Source organism: Coregonus lavaretus (assembly GCF_964263955.1).
Source record: "Coregonus lavaretus genome assembly, chromosome: 36".
Taxonomy (NCBI): Eukaryota; Metazoa; Chordata; class Actinopteri; order Salmoniformes; family Salmonidae; genus Coregonus; species Coregonus lavaretus.
The window spans coordinates 10,873,347-10,895,161 of NC_140023.1; the positions used below are offsets into that span (position 1 = coordinate 10,873,347).

General features: G+C 43.0%; 1 protein-coding gene across 1 annotated transcript in view; it reads right to left on the minus strand.

Annotated features, from left to right (window-relative positions):
- LOC311110920 (VPS10 domain-containing receptor SorCS3-like) overlaps window positions 1-9,752 on the minus strand; it is a gene marked incomplete at both ends in the record, with an annotated part of 45,745 nt that extends 35,993 nt beyond the window's left edge. The window contains one exon of the mRNA XM_084153559.1: window positions 9,039-9,752. Coding sequence (XP_084009685.1) covers window positions 9,039-9,752 — 714 coding nt within the window. The remainder of the gene's footprint in view (window positions 1-9,038) is intronic.
- Between the last annotated feature and the right edge of the window lie 12,063 nt (window positions 9,753-21,815).

Here is a 21,815-nt window from a genome sequence, read left to right on the forward strand (position 1 = left end):
AACAAATTCTGCTGTAGCAAACTGGTTCAAATTGGCCCCTGCTTGGCCCCTGCTATTTAATTAAAACTAGAAACAATATGAATAATAGATCCAGTTCCTAGACATTCTTACTCCCTTAGGATCATATAGGACTTGTCATGCTTTCCAACTACATGCCTCCAATCATACTTAGTTTATCCTTCTCTCTCCCACTGGACCGTACTGTAAGAAGATTGCATCCCTCAAATATCACTTCATTCTAATGGGGTAGGTAGGGGAGTGATATGATCATTCATCTTAGAAAGGGAATTTTGTATGAGAAATGTGGAACACTATGTGAAATACAAACTGTCTCTGGATAGAAGACTGCAGACACTTTTCTGTTGGACTCAGAGTTTCCTGAGGGGCCAAACATATGATTTAAATTAACTTCCAGGGACACCCAGTTAATATCAGTCAACTATCAGAAGGTTCTTTGTAATATACTTCACAAAGAATCTACTTCAGAAGCAATACCACATGTAAGTTACCTTTCAAGTTCCCTGAAAAGTTCAACGTAATACGAGCTAGTATACTGCTCATCTGCATACTCATGAATATGTACAAGATTTGACATATCATAACAAATACATAAACCATATCTTGGGAGAGAAAGAGTCCACTGGGCCACCCTGGTGTATGTTTACCCAACTCCACTAGTATATTCATTCCTGGTAATAATTATTTATTTGTTTCTTTATTACCTTTATTTATCCAGGTTGGTAAATGTTGATACGGTCTGAAAGACTATCTGGTGTATAGTGCCAAAATGTCCTGATTTCACATAGCTTTCCCAGCAGGCATAGCCTTGTTTCACTTTAATTGGTTCATTCATTAACAATTAAATCAATCCATTAACATAAACCAGCTAATGGCGAGGTTTTAAACACCACCACATTTCCCCAAAACTACGCTTTACCCTATAGCCATCAACATCTCCACTAAAGAAAAAAAGACTTGATCGTGAGAGAGGCCAGTCATGACCTGATTCCCTATAAGACGAGGTAGCGTGGGGTCTGAATGCATCGAATGATTGAAAAAAATATGGCTCATAGGTCCAACCCTGTTCCTGGAGAGCAGTGGAGGCTGCTAAGGGGAGGACAACTCATAATAATAGCCAGAATGGAGTGAATGGAATGTGTTTGATACCATTCCTTTCACTCCATTCCAGCCATTATTATGAACCGTCCTCCCCTTAGCAGCCTCCACTGCTGGAAATCTACCCTCCTGTAGGTTTTCACTCCAACCCCAGTTGTAACTAATCTGGTTCAGTTTATCAACCAGCTAATTATTAGAATCAGGTGTGCTAGATTAGGACTGGAATGAAAACCTACAGGACGGTAGCTCTGCAGGAACAGGGTTGGACAGCCCTGATCTAGACATCGTGGCAAACACATTCATTTAATTGGGCCCCTGGTGAACAACACACTAGTTGGATCTGCAGTGCCACTGAGAAAGACTTGTCAAACAACACAAAGCTGGCAGGTAGCAGGAGAAGAAAGACTGTGACTGTGGCTCTGTTGTTCTCTCCAGATTGCAACCCATTTCACTGCACTGGCAAGCACAGGCAATTCAGAGGCCACTGAAATACATCTCAAGTTGATTCGTTATTAAAACTGGTACATTGCCTTCTCGGATTGGAATAGCAAAAAGAGATGTAGAAAACAAGTAATTTAGAAAAGCTGTATTTTCATTAGCTGAACACATTTGGCGATGCTCACTCTGATTACTGTTGCTGTTTCGAGGCACCCCTCAAACTTTTCAGAGATTTGAATTTTGTGATAACCTAATAATCAGGCACACATTAATAACAGAATGTGAAAGGAAGTTGTGCAATCACTAAGATAAACACTTATGACAGAAGAATATGTGACATGTTTTGTTCTTATGAATAAGGATTAATGTATTCATATATTCATAAGAAATAATTTTAATCAAACACCTGCAGTGAAATATTGATTGCTTACATTTAGTTAGCTAAAAGCCCACCATCTTGATTGTAATCAAGAGGACATCTACAAAAGGACATCTACAAAAAATAAACTTAGTGGCAAACGACAAACAAAAAAGATATGGCTTAGCTATAGAAAGACCTTGGTCTTTCCTAATCACAAATACGGATTGAATTGATTGTTTGTCTTTGTGAGTGAGGACAGGTTATTCTGTGAAGTACCCATTTCATCCAAACAGAACTCTGTTGAAAGCCCTTATGCATTAGCCTTCTCATCTCTTTGTTTACCTATGCACATTGAGCACATAAACCTTGAATGTCCAGTTTGAGAGGATTCAACAATCAATTTCACCCTTATTGGGCACAAAAATCAACTCTAGCGACCTCTAAACAGGCATTGATTGAGCTTTGCGAACAACATTAGTCTTTAAATGCTTGCTGTAGGCCAACACTCCATTATCCCCAATCCACCCATCCATGCTTGCTATGTTTAAAACGTCAAAGTGTATGAGGATTCCTTACTCCATAATAAGTCCTTTGCATTCCAAGCACCTGAGAAATAATGGGTGTATGAATGCCACTACAAGACATGGGCTGAGTAGTGTTTCACGACCTCGCTCAGCTTAGAACATGATAGCATGATCTGTTTTGCTTCAGGCAGGTGCCTATGTGTGGCTCATGCACCATTGTAAGGGATGACACATGACAACATTATATTCTAGTTAACAAGGTACTGTAGATTCTGGCATCCATAAGGTGTCAGTACAAGAATTCGGTATATACCTGTACATTCAAACAGTTGCATTTTGAGATAAATGTCAAAACCTCTGCAATTTTATGTTGAAAGGATCATGATTTAGCTTAAAATGAGATTTGAGTGAAAAAAGATGTGGAACATCATAATATCTCCCACCAATGAAAATAAATAGATAAATAATAACAGCACAATCAGCCTATACTCTTCAATACTACTATGCTGTGACAGTTATTAATAATTAATCACATGCAAACTTGTCAAATATGATTCCCCACCTGCTTCATCTCTGATTAAGTCCACAACATAATGTGTGTGTGGTGTGTGTGTTTGTGTGCCTATGTACATGTGTACTTGTGAGTGTGTGTGTGTGTGTGTGTGTGTGTGTGCAGGTGCGTGTGTGTGTGTGTGTGTGTGTGTGTGTGTGTGTGTGTGTGAGTGTGTGTGCATGTGTGTGTGTGTGTGTGTGTGTGTGTGTATGTGTGTGTGTGTGTGTGTGTGTGGGTGTGAGTGTGTGTGTGTGTGTGTGTGTGTGTGTGCATGTGTATGTGTGTGTGTGTGTGTGTGTGTGTGTGGGTGTGAGTTTGTGTGTGTGTGTGTGTGTGTGTGTGTGAGTGTGTGTGCATGTGCATGTGTGTTTGTGTGTGTGTGTGTGTGTGTGTGTATGTGTGTATGTGTGTGTGGGTGTGTGGGTGTGTGGGTGTGGGTGTGTGTGTGGGTGATAGGGGCAGACACTTTGATCAAGAGAGATCTTTAGAAAATATGCACATTTTCTCTAACTCTAAACATACAAATATGCATTTTACAGTTATAAGGAAGGTGATATCTTATAGTTAGTCATTTTATAATTTGATTATACTATATTTAGAAAGCATATAAGTCATTTCAAGCCTTATTCATACAGTTTTATTTAATTGGAAATACATCATATAAAACATTTCATATTTTTATCATATTTGTACTGTGTACTTGAGCTTGTGCCCTCAAAAGTGACTACACCTCATCGATTTATAATTTTTTTTTACCAGAAAGGTGATTCCAACATTTCTTGGAGTATGCATCATTGCTAGTTATTGTTTATGGCCCTCTCATGATAAATAATTACTTTTGGGGATTACGTAGATTACATTTTCGATTACATTTAGTTACATTTAACTGGTTTTAAGAACACCTTCCTAATATTGAGTTGCACCCCCTTTTGCCCTCAAAACAGCCTCAATTCGTCGGACCATGGACTCTACAAGGTGTCAAAAGTGTTCCACAGGGATGCTGGCCCATGTTGACTCCAATGCTTTCCACAGCTGTGTCAAGTTGGCTCGATGTCCTTTGGGTGGTGGACCATTCTTGATACACACGGGAAACTATTGAGCATGAAAAACCCAGCAGCGTTGCAGTTCTTGACACAAACCGGTGCGCCAGGCACCTACTACCATATCCCGTTCAAAGGCACTTAAACCTTTTGTCTTGCTCATTCACATTCACTCTCTGAATGGCACACATACACAATTCATGTCTCAATTGTCACAAGGCTTATAAATCCTTCTTTAAACTGTCTCCTCCCCTTCATCTACACTTATTGAAGTGGATTTAACAAGTGACATCAATAAGGGATCATAGCTTTCACCTGGATTCACCAGGTCAGTCTATGTCATGGAAAGAGCAGGTGTTCATAATGTTTTGTCCACTCAGTGTATATGTAAGTGGCAAGAATTGTTTCTTACATGAGTTTCATAACTAGTATATTACAGTTTATATTGCAGGTTATTATCATTCAATAGCAAGAATAGGATAGCAACGTCATTGTAAAAAGAAGTCATAAGAGATCAAAGTTTGCTAACATGGGAGTAAGAGCAGGTGTTCTTAATGTTTTCTACACTCAGTGTAGATTAGACCACACCTATTACTGCTACTATTGCCATTAAATTTACATCATTTAGCAGACGCTCTTATCCAGAGCGACTTACAGTTAGTGAGTGCATACATTATTTTTTTTCATACTGGCCCCCCGTGGGAATCGAACCCACAACCCTGGCGTTGCAAACGCCATGCTCTACCAACTGAGCTATATCCCTGCTGGACATTCCCTCCCCTACCCTGGGCCAATTGTGCACCGCCCTATGGGTCTCCCGGTCGTGGCCGGCTACGACAGAGCCTGGATTCGAACCAGGATCTCTAGTGGCACAGCTAGCACTGCGATGCAGTGCCTTAGACCACTGCGCCACACCATACCTTACTGATGTTGGTGGTTGGACTAATTTTGAACTTACAACAGTGAGCCAAATGCCATTGACAAAGGAGGTCTTAAATGAATTGTAAAATTGTGAAAATGCTCCTCAGAGTATACCCTGGGTAGCCTACAGCCCAGGGAGGGGCGGACTGGCCATCTGGCATTTCGGGCAAATGCCAGATGGGCTGCTCCATCTTTAGCCCAGTGGGCCTGTGTAACTTGGATGATAATTATCTGGCTAATAATGGGGGCCTCAAGGATGCCGGGGCCAATTTGCCGGGGCCAATTTCTGGTCCCAGTCTGCCCCTGATTTGTTTCTTGTCTGTGCAGATTATTGTGAATAAGAATGTAATTATTTAATCTATTATGAATATGTTTTTCTCTATAATGGAATGAGATAGAATAGTCATATCAGTGCCAAAAAATGGATTTCTTTGTCTTTTGTATGGAGGCACAGTGCTCATTCTGAGCTTTAGTTATGTGATGAGTAAAACGCTGGTGGAGTAATATTTCACTGTATGCTTGCAACATATTTTCTTTATTCCTTTTTCATGGAAATACCAATATTTCACAGACAACACCTACAAAAAGCCTACCCATTTAGTCCACTCCAACAGGTGCGCTCACATTTGTTGATTCTAATCCCTCTCCTATAATTATGCACTAACATGGTCGGATTGGCCATCTGGCAATTCTGGCCAATGCCAGATGGATCATCGTTTTGTTGGGTGGGCTGGTTGAAATTGATTTACAAAAAAAAAGGGATACAGCCCATGGCCCTGTCAATATTTTTTTATTTTTTTATTTTTTTCTGTTGTCATAATAATATATTTGAGCATTTGCCTGATCAATATCCTAAAAAGTCATTAGATTGGCATTTATAACACATAACCCAATAGCCATCTACTGTATAAGACATTAAATACAGTGCTACTGCTTTTTATTAAATACAAGTCATCATGTATTACAATGAAACACTGAATTAATTCACAATAATTGCTAAATAATCCTCTGTTAAAGGTCAATTCGGGGACTATCTGTGTATTTTAATTGTTTTATCAAAGTTTATTCGCTTCTGAATCTTAGTCTCTTCAGCCAGCGAGTGGTCTTAGTTTAGGAGCTGCAGTAACAAGTGACTCTGTTGTTGAATTACAGAACATAGCCACTGGAGGCTGGAAAGTCCTGCCTTTTTCCCACCTATTTCATTCGCTGAAAGGCCTGTCACTTCTTGGCAGAAAGATACGCATACGTGGGAAATCTATCCGCATCCACATAAACGAGTCCCAGCATCGTTCTATATTGAATTCAATAGAATGAACTAGAAAAAGAGGGAGCGAGAGAGAGAGACTGCCAGGTCCTTAATGTAGCCATTGGCTGTATTATACAGCCAAAACATTAAGGAACTGGCAGTCTCTCTCTCTCCTACTCTCTCTTGTTCTGTTTTCTTCTATTTAATTATATGTAGCCTAATATTTCAACACTTAGTTAAGTGGGCAGGGGGGAACACGCCAGGCACTAATATTAAATATGTAGTTAGGCTGTTATAAGGTATTAAATAAGCCAATGGTCATCTATAAGGCATTTATTCAGTGATTTTGTTCTTTGTCTAATATATATGTGTTTATCCTCATAGGGGATCTAGATACATTTTCTAACCTCTCTGGATTACAACCAAATTATGATAAATGTACTATATTACGTATTGGATCACTAAAAAATACAAATTTTACATTACCATGTAGTTTACCAATACAATGGTCTGATAGTGATGTGGATATACTTGGAATACATATCCCAAATGAAATAAATGATCTCACTCCAATACATTTTAATAGAAAGTTAGCAAAAATAGATAAGATCTTGCTACCATGGAAAGGTAAATAATATATAATAATAATATGCCAATTAGCAGAAGCTTTCATCCAAAGCGACTTACAGTCATGCGTGCATACATTTTTTTGTGTATGGGTGGTCCCGGGGATCGAACCCACTACCTTGGCTTTACAAGCGCCGTGCTCTACCAGCTGAGCTACAGAGGACCATACCTGTCTATTTGTGGAAGAATCACCCTGATTAACTCTTTAGTATTGTCCCAGTTTACCTATTTGCTTATGGTCTTGCCTACACCTAGTGAACCGTTTTTTAAATTATATGAGAAAAAAATATTCCATTTTATTTGGAACGGCAAGCCAGACAAAATTAAATGGGCCTATTTATATAATGAATATGAATTCGGAGGACAGAAATTATTAAATATTAAAGCATTAGGCCTATCACTAAAAGCTTTAGTCATACAAAAGTTATACTTAAATCCGAACTGGTTCTCTAGCAAATTAGTAAGATTGTCTCACCCCATGTTCAAGAATGGCCTTTTTCCCTTTATTCAGATTACAACCTCTCACTTTCAGTTATTTGAAAAGGAAATCATCTCCCAAATATCACTATTTCTAAAACAAGCCATAGAAAGTTGGTTGCAATTTCAATTTAATCCTCCAGAAACGACAGAACAAATAATGCAACAAATATTGTGGTTAAACTCAAATACACTAATTGATAAAAAGCCAGTCTTTTTTGAAAAAATGTTTTAAAAAGCTATAATCTTCGTAAATGATATCATAGGTAGGACTGGTGGAGTTATGATGCACATGCAGCTAACAAAAACATATGGAAATGTCTGCTCTACCCAAAATTACAACCAAATAATTGCAGCATTACTGCAAAAATGGAAGAGGAAAGTGGAAGGAGGAAAAGTAAGGAACTTGTCTGTCGGCCCTGCATTAAAGAACATAATTGGTTAAATATGTGTTTATTCATTCACATCTAGGATGAGTAACACTTTATTTTAAGGGTCCATAATAAACCATTTATAAGGAATTTATAAATTGTGTGTTCATCATTAATTAATCATTACTACCAGTGTAATTTCTCCAAAAAAAAGCTGTGCATGCCATTGGTAGACATTCCTGCTGTACCTGGTAAAATAATAAGCACAAAACACAGGATGTTTAAGGAAATATATATACGTGTGAATAACTAGCTTACTAACATCTACAAATGTGGGAGTAATGATTAATAAATGGTGAGCAAACAGTTTGCAAATGCCTTATAAATTGTTTAATATGGACCTTAAAATAAAGTGTTATCCGAGGATGTTGCTGGGCCCAGCACAGGCAGTGTGGTCCCCTGGTATTCTGGTCCCAGTGATGCTAGGCTTAGCAGCACAGACAGCTCAGCTGCTGATGCAGCAGTCATGTGTAGTGGAGGTAGAGAGAACAGAGAGAGAAACACACACACTGACACAGATTTACTGCCAGTTTATTGATAGTTTGGCTCAATATTATATATGTAATAGCAATTAAGGATGGGGGGGATTTTTTAAGGTATTATGGGCCAATGGTAATCTATTAGGCATTTATTCAGTAATTGTTCTTCTTTATCTAATAAATGTGTTAATTCATTCACAACTAGGATGTTGCTGGGCCCAGCACAGGCAGTGTGGTCCCCTGGTCTTCTGGTACCAGTAATGTGGGAAAGGATGCTAGTCTTATCAGAGACAGCTCAGAGGTGAGTGCAGTGGAGGTAGGAAGAAAACATAGATACACAGATGTACTGCCAGTTCCTTAATATGTTGGCTCTAAATGTAATAGCCATTAACACTTAGGAGTGACAGACAGAGTACAAGGTGAAGCAAAGACAGACAGAGTGACAACAGAGGAGAACAAGGAGAAGCACAGACAGACAGAGAGTTTTTGTCCCAGTCTGCCCCTGCGCACTAATAATTAAATAGCCATAAAGCAAAGTAACCTCAATCATGTGACAGACATGTTATACATGAATAATCTCATGTCTGTAAATAATTCAGATAAATGCTCCCTCTGAGTTTAATTTACAAGAAAACCATGCATTATTTCTCGCGGGGTGAGAAAGCTGTGCGTAATGATGCGCAACTGAATGCTAGGCTTTGGAAATATACTGCAGGAGATACATTGAGTAAAAGACTAAAAGGTTGTGTTAAAAATGTTCTTTAGAAATGCACACTATTTGATATACAGTGATTATGTACATTATGAACTTTAATTTGAACTCACGCTGCTGTTTTCTCCAACCCAGTGCCCCATTGCCTGGTTGTGCGCAGAGTCTCCGGATAGAGGGAAAGTGGAGGTAACCAGAAGCGGCTCACTTTGCCTCGGGCTAGTTCTTGTGTCCTCCCCAGTTCGTCGGTATTCTGTCCTCGGACTGTAAACGCCTTGTAAAGGCTCCACAAGCTTCTCGGCTGAAAATGCGTCACCAGGACCTCCAATTTGACTCCTGTCCGAATATTCGCCAAATGCTGTGCTTCGCTTTGTCCTCGCACGGTTACTTAAAGCAAGTGTGCCATCTTTAACTTCAAAGGAACTGTCAGACTTTTTGCTGTCAGCAGTAAAATGCTTGGAAAGCTTTGGCGCCTTTTTATCTCTGACAGTAGATACAGCGTCTGGTGGCACTTTCCCAATAACTCCGTCGAAGTACTTTGACAATTTCTCCCCACCTTTTGGAACTGCGGCTTTTCCATCAATTGTTTCCATTTTAAAAGCTCTGGAAAAGGTGGATTCCTTGTCGATATACTTTGGGACTTTGACCCATGCGGATTTTACGTTTGCGCGCAGCTCCAAAGGCAATTTATCCATACGTTTAAGCCAAACGTTCGTCGTCGTGGAACTCGCTGGCCAACTTATTTCAGCGTATGCCGTCAACATATTGTGAAAAGAGATTAAAACACAAGTCAAAAGAGCCCAACACCAAACAGAACCCGAGACGACCATGGTTTTCAACTCGCTTTTGCTAAATATGTGAAAACTATAAATACGTTTCGACGGTGGTAGTAGATTGATCAACTTGTGAAATATTCACTGCGTTACCGTTACAATCAAGAGTCGCTTAAGCTGATCTGTTCACGTCCAGGAATTTGTCAAAGTGACCAACAACCAGTTGGGGAGGCGCTGCACAGCAGACAAATGCGCCCGACAGAAAGTGATTGTGGGAATTGGAGGGGTGTGTAGGACAGGAATTACGTTAAAAACGCATGTAATATCTAAACTTGTTTATTTAATTTTAATCGACATAAATTAGTGGCAGAATCATTATTTGCCAAATCCATATGGAATAGTTACCCAGCCAACTGGAGAGTTTCAAAATAGCCTCCTCCAGTGCGTCATTGGTTCATCCGAGAAAACATGAATCTCAGTATAGGCCATCTTTACCATTGCATTTCCTTCTGCAGAACAGGTGAGTATACAGCTTTAATAGACAACCAATAAGCCATGTAGATATATATGCACATAATAATACAGGCACATTTTGGATATATATATATGGAGATTTTAAAGAAGAAACATCTAGAGTAAGTTTATGTTGCCAATTTTCTGACATGTATGTATATTTAAACCAACATTTGGAAGAGTTCACCCAAAATACAAATGCACATGATTTTTCTACTAACCTTGACTCAGATAGTTTATATGTTGTGCATATTTAGGTTATTTCATTCATTTCAGCAGCCTCTGGCTGGCATTAGCTTCCTCGGACCTCTAATGAATGGCAATCAACAGGGTATATCCTAGCATGGAAGTTCCTTCCAAACCTCTGCAACATAAACTGACAACAGACAAGATAAGTAGAAAATCATGTAAATGTTTATTTTGGGTGTACTATCCCAGAAAAACAATAGGAACGACTTGTGTTAAGATGTATTTAAGAATGACAATGTTGTCATTGGCTCGAACCAGCTCAGAACATGGCAGTCTAGCTCTTTTTCAGAGGTCACAGAAAACTCTCATTGCTGTGTATGTCACTGTGCTTCAGAAAACGTCTAACTGAAGGAAAGAAAAACAGCAGTTTATCTTTATCCAACAAAGCTGTGCATATTTGGATGTACATTTTTTATTTTATTTGAATAGGCCAAACAAACAATGTGCTTTGAAATCATATTGAGTCTGTCTGGTTGCTGTATTTTTCAAGACTTTCTATGTCCTCTAGCAATACTATATCCTATTCTGATGTTCTAAATGTTCCATTTGTAAGTCCAGCCACATAGCCTATTTTTGAAAGGTATGGTAATGTGCATATACTTTTCTTATCAAGTAAACAATGTATTTATGCCTACTTACATACGTTTGAGGAGAAGTAGCATTCTTTATAATGATATGCTAATTGAAAAGTATTAAGTTCAATTAGAGGTGCACAGCAAATCCAGAGGCAACAGTCATTTCCTTTTGTCAGTGTCAGTCAGCGCTCCCTATAATTGTATCTCAATCTTTGTGGATATGGCAGAGTTGATTTGAGAAACAGGAGAACAAAGTGGGTAGGAGGTCTATAAAGAACATAATTATGCAGGAGACAGTGAGCAAAATGTATGTGGTATTTACGTAACCTGTCAATTGCGCTCTGATAGAAAGAATTTGAACAAAGATTTCCATTTCCTTCAAGGCCATAGTGTCTTTGCATCAAAGGAAGGAGACAAAGCATTTTGCTGCATCAAAAGAGAGGGCAATCGTTACATTGTCACGAATTCAGCCGAGGCTGCCCCTCCGCCTTCCTAGGGCAGGTTTCGGCGTTCGTCATCACCGGCTTACTAGCCACTATAGCTCCATTTATCATCACTCCATTTGTCTTGTCTTGTCTTGTCAATCACACACACCTGGTACTCATTCCATCATTAGTCTGTGTATAAGTGTTCCTTCTGCCCCCTTGTCCTTTGTGAGTGATTGTTCGTTGAGAGAGTGAGTAGCTGGGCTGAGCTACTCTTTACTTGTATGCAGTATATTTCCCTTGTGCTAGTTTCGTTCTGTAGCTATATGCGCTACATTATTGTACACTGAATAAACTCTTGATTTCGGTGTTTTACCTCCTGCGCCTGACTCCGTCATTCACACCTCATCACAGAATCACTCACCTGCTATGGAGTCAGCGGGAGAAGAGCGCACACCTGGAATCGTGGCAAGGGTCCAGGAGCATTCCACGATGCTGGCCAGCTTGGGGGAAGCGATGGATCGGGATCGACCTCGGGCGTTCGATGGGACGGTGGAATGCAGCGCCAGTGCCACTGCCACTCGGATGGCATGAAGGGACATTCCACCACACGTTGTCGTCAGCGCTCTTTTGGTTCAGGAGACGGCCGGCATGGCACTCTCGCATCACCCCAGGTATTGAGCACCCACTCTTGTTCAGAGCCCTCTGCTGAGCACTGTACTATACCCATATACAGTGGGGAGAACAAGTATTTGATACACTGCCGATTTTGCAGGTTTTCCTACTTACAAAGCATGTAGAGGTCTGTAATTGTTATCATAGGTACACTTCAACTGTGAGAGACGGAATCTAAAACAAAAATCCAGAAAATCACATTGTATGATTTTTAAGTAATTAATTTGTATTTTATTGCATGACATAAGTATTTGATACATCAGAAAAGCAGAACTTAATATTTGGTACAGAAACCTTTGTTTGCAATTACAGAGATCATACGTTTCCTGTAGGTCTTGACCAGGTTTGCACACACTGCAGCAGGGATTTTGGCCCACTCCTCCATACAGACCTTCTCCAGATCCTTCAGGTTTCGGGGCTGTCGCTGGGCAATACGGACTTTCAGCTCCCTCCAAAGATTTTCTATTGGGTTCAGGTCTGGAGACTGGCTAGGCCACTCCAGGACCTTGATATGCTTCTTACGGAGCCACTCCTTAGTTGCCCTGGCTGTGTGTTTCGGGTCGTTGTCATGCTGGAAGACCCAGCCACGACCCATCTTCATTGCTCTTACTGAGGGAAGGAGGTTGTTGGCCAAGATCTCGCGATACATGGCCCCATCCATCCTCCCCTCAATATGGTGCAGTCGTCCTGGCCCCTTTGCAGAAAAGCTTCCCCAAAGAATGATGTTTCCACCTCCATGCTTCATGGTTGGGATGGTGTTCTTGGGGTTGTACTCATCCTTCTTCCTCCAAACACGGCGAGTGGAGTTTAGACCAAAAAGCTCTATTTTTGTCTCATCAGACCACATTACCTTCTCCCATTCCTCCTCTGGATCGTCCAGATGGTCATTGGCAAACTTCAGACGGGCCTGGACATGCACTGGCTTGAGCAGGGGGACCTTGCGTGCGCTGCCGGATTTTAATCCATGACGGCGTAGTGTTTTACTAATGGTTTTCTTTGAGACTGTGGTCCCAGCTCTCTTCAGGTCATTGACCAGGTCCTGCCGTGTAGTTCTGGGCTGATCCCTCACCTTCCTCATGATCATTGATGCCCCACGAGGTGAGATCTTGCATGGAGCCCCAGACCGAGGGTGATTGACCGTCATCTTGAACTTCTTCCATTTTCTAATAATTGCGCCAACAGTTGTTGCGTTCTCACCAAGCTGCTTGCCTATTGTCCTGTAGCCCATCCCAGCCTTGTGCAGGTGTACAATTTTATCCCTGATGTCCTTACACAGCTCTCTGGTCTTGGCCATTTTGGAGAGGCTGGAGTCTGTTTGATTGAGTGTGTGGACATGTGTTTTTATACAGGCAACAAGTTCAAACAGGTGCAGTTAATACAGGTAATGAGTGGAGAACAGGAGGGCTTCTTAAAGAAAAACTAACAGGTCTGTGAGAGCCGGAATTCTTACTGGTTGGTAGGTGATCAAATACTTAAGTCATGCAATAAAATGCAAATTAATTACTTAAAAATCATACAATGTGATTTTCTGGATTTTTGTTTTAGATTCCGTCTCTCACGGTTCAAGTGTACCTATGATAAAAATGACAGACCTCTACATGCTTTGTAAGTAGGAAAACCTGCAAAATCGGCAGTGTATCAAATACTTGTTCTCCCCACTGTACTTCCCTGATCACATGAGAGTTCCCCAGTGTAAGGCGCTAGTCGATTCAGGCGCAGCTGGGAACTTTATGGACAAAACTTTCGCACCCCGCCAGGGCATTTCATTAGTTCCCCTATCCATTCCACGCCCCATCAGAGCACTTGATAGTCGACCATTAGGGTCCGGGTTGATAAAGGAAGTCATGGTACCAGTCACCATGATTACACAGGAGACGCATAGTGAGCAGATCACTTTTTCCATCATTGAGTCTCCTGCTTTCCCTGTGGTGTTAGGTATTCCATGGCTAGCACTCCACAACCCCACTTTCTCATGGCCACAGAGGGTTCTCACGGGGTGGATGCGAGAGTGTCAGGGTAGGTGTCTAGGTGTTTCCGTTGGTGCAACCACGGTGGAAAGTCCAGACGGTGCCTCCACCGTGCACATTCCCCCCGAATACCATGATCTGGCACAAGTCTTCTCTAAAAATAAAGTGACTAAATTACCACCTCATCGGGCAGGGGATTGCGCAATAAACCTTCGGGTAGACGCTGTACCTCCCAGGAGTCACGTGTATCCCCTGTCGCAGGCGGAGACAGAGGCTATGGAGACATACGTCACCGAGTCCCTGCGCCAGGGGTACATACGTCCCTCCACTTCACCCGCCTCCTCAAGTTTCTTTTTTGTGAAGAAGAAAGATGGCGGTCTGCACCCGTGCATTGACTATCGACCACTGAACAAGGAGACGATTAGATTGAGTTATCCTCTCCCCCTCATTCCGTCAGTGGTTGAGTCATTGCAAGGAGTGCGCTTCTTCACTAAATTAGATCTCAGGAGTGCGTACAACCTGGTGCATTTCTGAGAGGGAGATGAGTGGAAGACAGCATTCAGCACAACCACGGGGCATTATGAATACCTGGTGATGCCCTATGGTTTGATGAATGCTCCCTCAGTCTTCCAGTCCTTTGTGAATGAGGTGTTTCGGAACATGCTTGGTCGCGGTGTAGTGGTCTACATCGACGACATCTTGGTGTATTCCGCTACGTGCACATAGCATGTGTCCCTGGTTCGCAAAGTACTGGCCCGACTGTTGGAAAATGACCTTTATGCTAAGGCAGAAAAGTGTAAGATTTTCCAGCAGTCCGTCTCCTTCCTCAGATACCGCATTTCTACCACAGGGGTGGAGATGGAGGATGACCGCATTGCAGCCGTGCGTAATTGGCCGACTCCAACCACGGTAAAGGAGGTGCAGCGCTTCCTTGGCTTCGCCAACTATTATTGGAGGCTTTGGCAAGGTCGCAGCTCCCATTACATCTCTGTTGAAGGGTGGGCCGTCCCGGCTCCGCTGGTCTGCTGAGGCTGACAGGGCCTTCAGTAACCTGAGGGAACTGTTCACCTCGGCTCCGGTACTGGCCCACCCCGATCCATCACTACCGTTTGTAGTGGAGGTGGATGCGTCCGAGGTTAGGATGGGAGCATTCCTGTCTCAACGCTTGGGCACGCCACCCAAGCTCTGCCCTTGTGCGTTCTTCTCAAAGAAGCTCAGCCCGGCGGAGCAGAACTACGGCGTTGGTGATCGGGAGCTGTTGGCTGTTGTCCGAGCTCTGACAGTGTGGAGACATTGGCTCGAGGGGGTGAAACACCCATTCCTCGTCTGGACGGACCACCGTAACCTGGAGTACATCCGGGCAGCGAGGAGGCTGAACCCTCGCCAGGCCAGGTGGGCCCTATTCTTCACCCGGTTTGATTTCACACTGTCATACATTCCGGGTACGAAGAACGTGAAGGCAGACGCACTGTCCTGGCTGTATAATACAGAGGAGAGGCCCAGAGACAATACCCCCATAATGCCAGACTCCTGCATTGTGGCGCCGGTAGTATGGGCGATGGACGCGGATATAGCGCAGGCATTACGCACAGATCCATCTCCACCGCAGTGTCCAGCTGGGCTGCAGTACGTGCCTGCGCTTATCCGTGATTGTGTGATCTACTGGGCACACACGTCACCCTCCTCTGGTCACCCAGGTATCGGTCGTACAGCGCGCTGCCTGACCGAAAAGTACTGGTGGCCTACCTTGGCTAAGGACGTGAGGGTGCATGTTTCCTCCTGCTCAGTGTGCGACCAGAGTAAGGCACCTAGGCACCTCCCAGCGGGTAAGTTAAAACCTTTACCAGTTCCACAACGACCATGGTCTCATTTGAGTGTTGATTTTTTAACTGATCTACCTCTCTCTCAAGGGAACAGCAACATCCTGGTCGTTGTGGACCGCTTTTCGAAGGCCTGCCGCCTCCTTCCTCTGCCCGGTCTCCCCACGGCTCTGCAAACTGCGGAGGCCCTGTTTACACACGTCTTCCGGCACTTCGAGGTACCAGAGGATATAGTGTCTGACCGAGGTCCCCAGTTCACGTCAAAAGTCTGGAAGGCGTTCATGGAACGTCTGGGAGTCTCGGTCAGCCTGACCTCTGGGTTCCACCCTGAGAGTAATGGGCAGGTGGAACGGGTTAATCAGGATGTGGGTAGGTTCCTGAGGTCCTATTGCCAGGACCGGCCGGGGGAGTGGTCGGTGTTCCTGGCATGGGCAGAATATGGCCAGAACTCTCTCCGCCACTCCTCTACGAACCTGACGCCATTTCAGTGTGTTTTAGGTTATCAACCAGTTCTGGCACCGTGGCACCAGAGCCAGACCGAAGCTCCTGCGGTAGTTGACTGGTTTCGGTGCACGGAGGAGACGTGGAACGCTGCCCATGTTAACCTCCAACGCGCCATGCGTCGTCAGAAGGCCAACGCTGACCGTCACCGCAGTGAGGCCCCCGTCTTTGTACCGGGGGATCGGGTCTGGCTCTCGACCCGGAATCTGCCCCTCCGCCTGCCCTGCCGGAAGCTGACCCCACGGTTTGTAGGGCCGTTCAAAGTCCTGAGGAGAATCAATGAGGTCACATATAGGTTATTACTCCCCCCTGATTACCGTATTAACCCCTTGTTTCATGTGTCTCACCTCAGGCCGGTGGTGGCTGGTCTGCTCCAGGAGGAACGGTGCTGGGTCCCGGTGAGGGATATCCTCGATCCCTCTCTGCTGAGGGACTTCCATCGTCGCCATCCGACTCGCCCTGCTCCGCGTCCTCCTGGCCGTCCCCGAGGCCGGTGTCGACGCGCTGCTGGAGCTGCGCGTCAAGGGGGGGGTACTGTCACGAATTCAGCCGAGGCTGCCCCTCCTCCTTGCTCGGGCAGGTTTCGGCATTCGTCGTCACCGGCTTACTAGCCACTACCACTCCATTTATCATCACTCCATTTGTCTTGTCTTGTCTTGTCAATCACACACACCTGGTACTCATTCTCTCATTAGTCTGTGTATTAGTGTTCCCTTTGCCCCCTTGTCCTTTGTGAGTGATTGTTCGTTGTGAGAGTGAGTAGCTCGGTTGAGCTACTCTTTACTTGTATGCAGCCAAGTTAGATTTTCCCTTGTGCTAGTTTCGTTCTGTCGCTATATGCGCTACATTATTGTATACTGAATAAACTCTTGATTTCTGTGTTTTACCTCCTGCGCCTGACTCCGTCATTCACACCTCATCACATACATAGAATAATTAGGCTATGCAATTACTCCCACTTTATCAAACTTGGATCTCTTATGACTTCTTTTTATAATGACGTTTCTATCCTATTCTTGCTATTGAATGACAATAACCTGCAATATAAACTGTAATATACTAGTTAACTCATGTAAGAAACAATTCTTGCCACTTACATATACATTGAGTGTACAAAACATTATGAACACCTGCTCTTTCCATGACATAGACTGACCTGGTGAATCCAGGTGAAAGCTATGATCCCTTATTGATGTCACTTGTTAAATCCACTTCAATCAGCATAGATGAAGGAGATGTGACCGATTAAAGAAGGATTTATAAGCCTTGAGACAATCAAGACATGAATTGTGGATGTGTGCCATTCAGAGAGTGAATGGGCAAGACAAAGATTTAAGTGCCTTTGAACGCGGTATGTAACAGGTGCCAGGCGCAAAGATTTGTGTCAAGAACTGCAACGCTGCTGGGCTTTTCACGCTCAACAGTTCCCGTGTGTATCAAGAATGGTCCTCTACCCAAAGGACATCCAGCCAACTTGTCACAACAGGGAAGTATTGGAGTCAACATGGGCCAGCATCCCTGTGGAACGCTTTCGACACCTTGTAGAGTCCATGCCCCGATGAACTGAGGCTTGTCTGAGGGAAAAAGTGAGTGCAACGCAATATTAGGAAGGTATTCCTAATGTTTTGTCCACTCAGTGTATATCACGATCGTTCTCTAGTTACTGTATATGACCAACTTTCTATGAAATACCCTCTGTATAAGCAGCCCAAGGCATGTTTTAAATCACATGTAACAGTCACTCAGTGTCCTTGAAAGTTTAATTTAAATTCACGACACACACATGGGTTGTTGACATAATGGATAAGAGTGACAGCAAATCAATTCGTGGCTGATACAACCTACGACAGTGCCGCAGTAGATCCCTACAGAGTGTAATGTACAATAAAAACAAAAGAGAATCACCATGTCTCAGGAGTTTTGCATTTGGCCACTCCTTTCTGCACGGCTGTACAAACAAATTGAGATTCATGCATCTGGAAGCTTGGGCAGCAGGTGCTACTGTTGTGACTCTCAAACTCAGCCCCATGCAGACGACACACACACACACACACACACACACACACACACACACACACACACACACACACACACACAACCACACAGACACTATTTGGGCCAATCCTGCCACCACAACCCCTCTGACATGGAAGGCTAATTGGACTGATGAGACTCTGTTTACCTATTATGCACCTGAAATGAAGTGGCCAGTTCCCAAACTGACCATGGCAGACCAGTAAGGGAAACCACCTCCATCAATGACATATATTTTAATCTATTCTAACCTTGAGCCATTCCAAGCATGTGTGTGGTTCTGTGTGTGTGTGTGTGGGGGGGGGGGGGGGGGGGGGGGGTTGAGAGACAGAGAGAGAGAGAGAGAGAGAGAGAGAGAGAGAGAGAGAGAGAGAGAGAGAGAGAGAGAGAGAGAGAGAGAGAGAATGAGAGCGAGCAGAAGTGTGCATGTGTCTGCGTGCGTGACAAACAGAGAGATGGAGAAAAAGAGAGTCTCCCAGTCACACGCTTTTCACTCTCCTCCCTTGATTAGATGATTCATTAGATTAGCAGATCGAATCCTCTCATTCTAACGGGGGGCAGAGCTTTAAGTAGGTTTGCCGAGTCGAGCCCTGAAAACAGCAGCTCCTCCCCAGCCTCCAGCCTCCCAGCCTCCAGCCTCCCAGCCTCCAGCCTCCCAGCCTCCAGCCTCCCAGCCTCCATCCAACCTAGCCTAGGAGGAGGAGCAGCCCAGAAGCTCTCAGGACAAAATCACATTTGTGCATCCACTGTCTGCATTCCAAGCTTGTTAGCTTCAACACTTCCTTGATCCCGACAGAGCAGACGCACTGGAAGTAACAGTAACACTAATGGCCATCATACAGACAACTCACAGTCCTGCACTGGAGAGGAACAACAAGGTGCACATGCCATTAACCCCTAAAAATCTAAAGGCTTCCACATGCATGTTCGGCGAACCAAACTGTCACGCCCTGGCCTATTGAACTCTAGCTAGTTTGGTCAGGGTGTGAATATATTCTAGGTTTTGTATTTCTATGTTTGGCCGGGTGTGGTTCCCAATCAGAGGCAGCTGTCGCTCGTTGTCTCTGATTGGGGATCATACTTAGGCAGCCAGTTTTCCTGCCTGCGTTGTGGGATTTTGTTATGTTCGTGTTTAGGCTTGTGTGTTAGCCTTTGGACCGTCACGGTTAAGTTTGTTGTTTTGGTTACTGTTTTGTGTGTTTATTAGTTAATAAACATGTTCGCCGTTCACGCTGCACCTTGGTCCGTCCCGTTCCTTAACGTACGTGACACAAACAAGTGTGCTTGCACACTCCCTCAAAAGACATTCGCTTCAAAAATGAGAAAAAGCGGCAATAGTACTGTTTGTCCATCTTGAGTCGCCGTAGCCAGTGTACACTTCCTAAATAGAAATATTGTAAAATTGACTGTGTCCATAAAATGTAATAGAATGTATAAGCTGGAAGTAGAGGCCTAAGTGTTGTTGTTCACTAGTTTACTCCAATTATGGGAGGGGTGGCGGGGTTGGAAAGTAATAAAGGAAAATGTATTCTTTTTTAAAGGATAAGTATATATATGTATGTGAATGTACATATATATATATATATATTTACAGAAAGAAAATCATATGGTGGATTGGAAGTGATGCAGACAATTACGTTGATGGAAGTTACAATCAATCTGCAATATTAAAGTTGATCTACCCCCTAAAAAAAAAAAAAAAAAAAAAAAAAAAATTGTAGGTATCAAAAAAGTATACACAAAAATGCTTTGATAAAATATTGAATTTGTCCTTTACTACTATAGCCCATAGAAATACATTGAATAACACATTAATAAATGCCAAAACCGACAGTCCAATAATAATAATAATAATAATAATAATAATAATAATAAGGAATAAGCTTTTGAAGTGTCTGTCCTACAGTTGAAGTCGGAAGTTTACATACACTAAGTTGACTGTGCCTTTAAACAGCTTGGAACATTCCTGAAAATGATGTAATGGCTTTAGAAGCTTCTGATAGGCTAATTAACATAATTTGAGTCAATTGGAGGTGTACCTGTGGATGTATTTCAAGGCTTACCTTCAAACTCAGTGCCTCTTTGCTTGACATCATGGGAAAATCAAAATAAATCAGCCAAGACCTCAGAAAAAAATTGTAGACTACCACAAGTCTGGTTCATCCTTGGGAGCAATTTCCAAATGCCTGATGGTACCACGTTCATCTTTACAAACAATAGTACGCAAGTATTCACGCCATGGGACCCTGCAGCCGTCATCCCACTCAGGAAGGAGACACGTTCTGTCTCCTAGAGATGAACGTACTTTGTTGCGAAAAGTGCAACTCAATCCCAGAACAACAGCAAAGGACCTTGTGAAGATGCTTGAGGAAACAGATACCAAAGTATCAATATCCACAGTAAAACAAGTCCTATATCAACATAACCTGAAAGGCCTCTCAGCAAGGAAGAAGCCACTGCTCCAAAACTGCCATAAAAAAGCCAGACTACAGTTTGCAACTGCACATGGGGACAAAGATCGTACTTTTTGGAGAAATGTCCTCTGGTCTGATGAAACAAAAATAGAACTGTTTGGCCATAATGACCATCGTTATGTTTGGAGAAAAAAGGGGGACGCTTGCAAGCCGAAGAACACCATCGCAACCGTGAAACACAGGGGTGGCAGCATCATGCTGTGTGGGTGCTTTGCTGCAAAAGGGACTGGTGCACTTCACAAAATAGATGGCATCATGTGTAAGGAAAATTATGTGGATATATTGAAACAACATCTCAAGACATCAGTCAGGAAGTTGAAGCTTGGTTGCAAATGGGTCTTCCAAATGGACAATGACCCCAAGCATACTTCCAAAGTTGTGGCAAAATGGCTTAAGGACAACAAAGTCAAGGTATTGGAGTGGCCATCACAAATCCCTGACCTCAGTCCTATAGAACATTTGTGGGCAGAATTGAAAAAGCGTGTGCGAGCAAGGAGGCCTACAAATCTGACTCAGTTATACCAGCTCTGTCAGGAGGAATGGGCTAAATTTCACCCAATTTATTGTGGGAAGCTTGTGGAAGGCTACCCAAAACGTTTGACCCAAGTTAAACAATTTAAAGGCAATGCTACCAAATACTAATTGAGTGCATGTAAACTTCTGACCCACTGGGAATGTGATGAAAGAAATAAAAGCTGAAATAAAGAATTCTCTCTGCTATTATTCTGACATTTCACATTCTTAAAATAAAGTGGTGATCCTAACTGACCTAAGACAGGGAATTTTTATTGGGATTAAATCTCAGGAATTCAAAAAAACTGAGTTTAAACGTTTTTGGCTAAGGTGTATGTAAACTTCCGACTTCAACTTTATATCTAGGAGATATA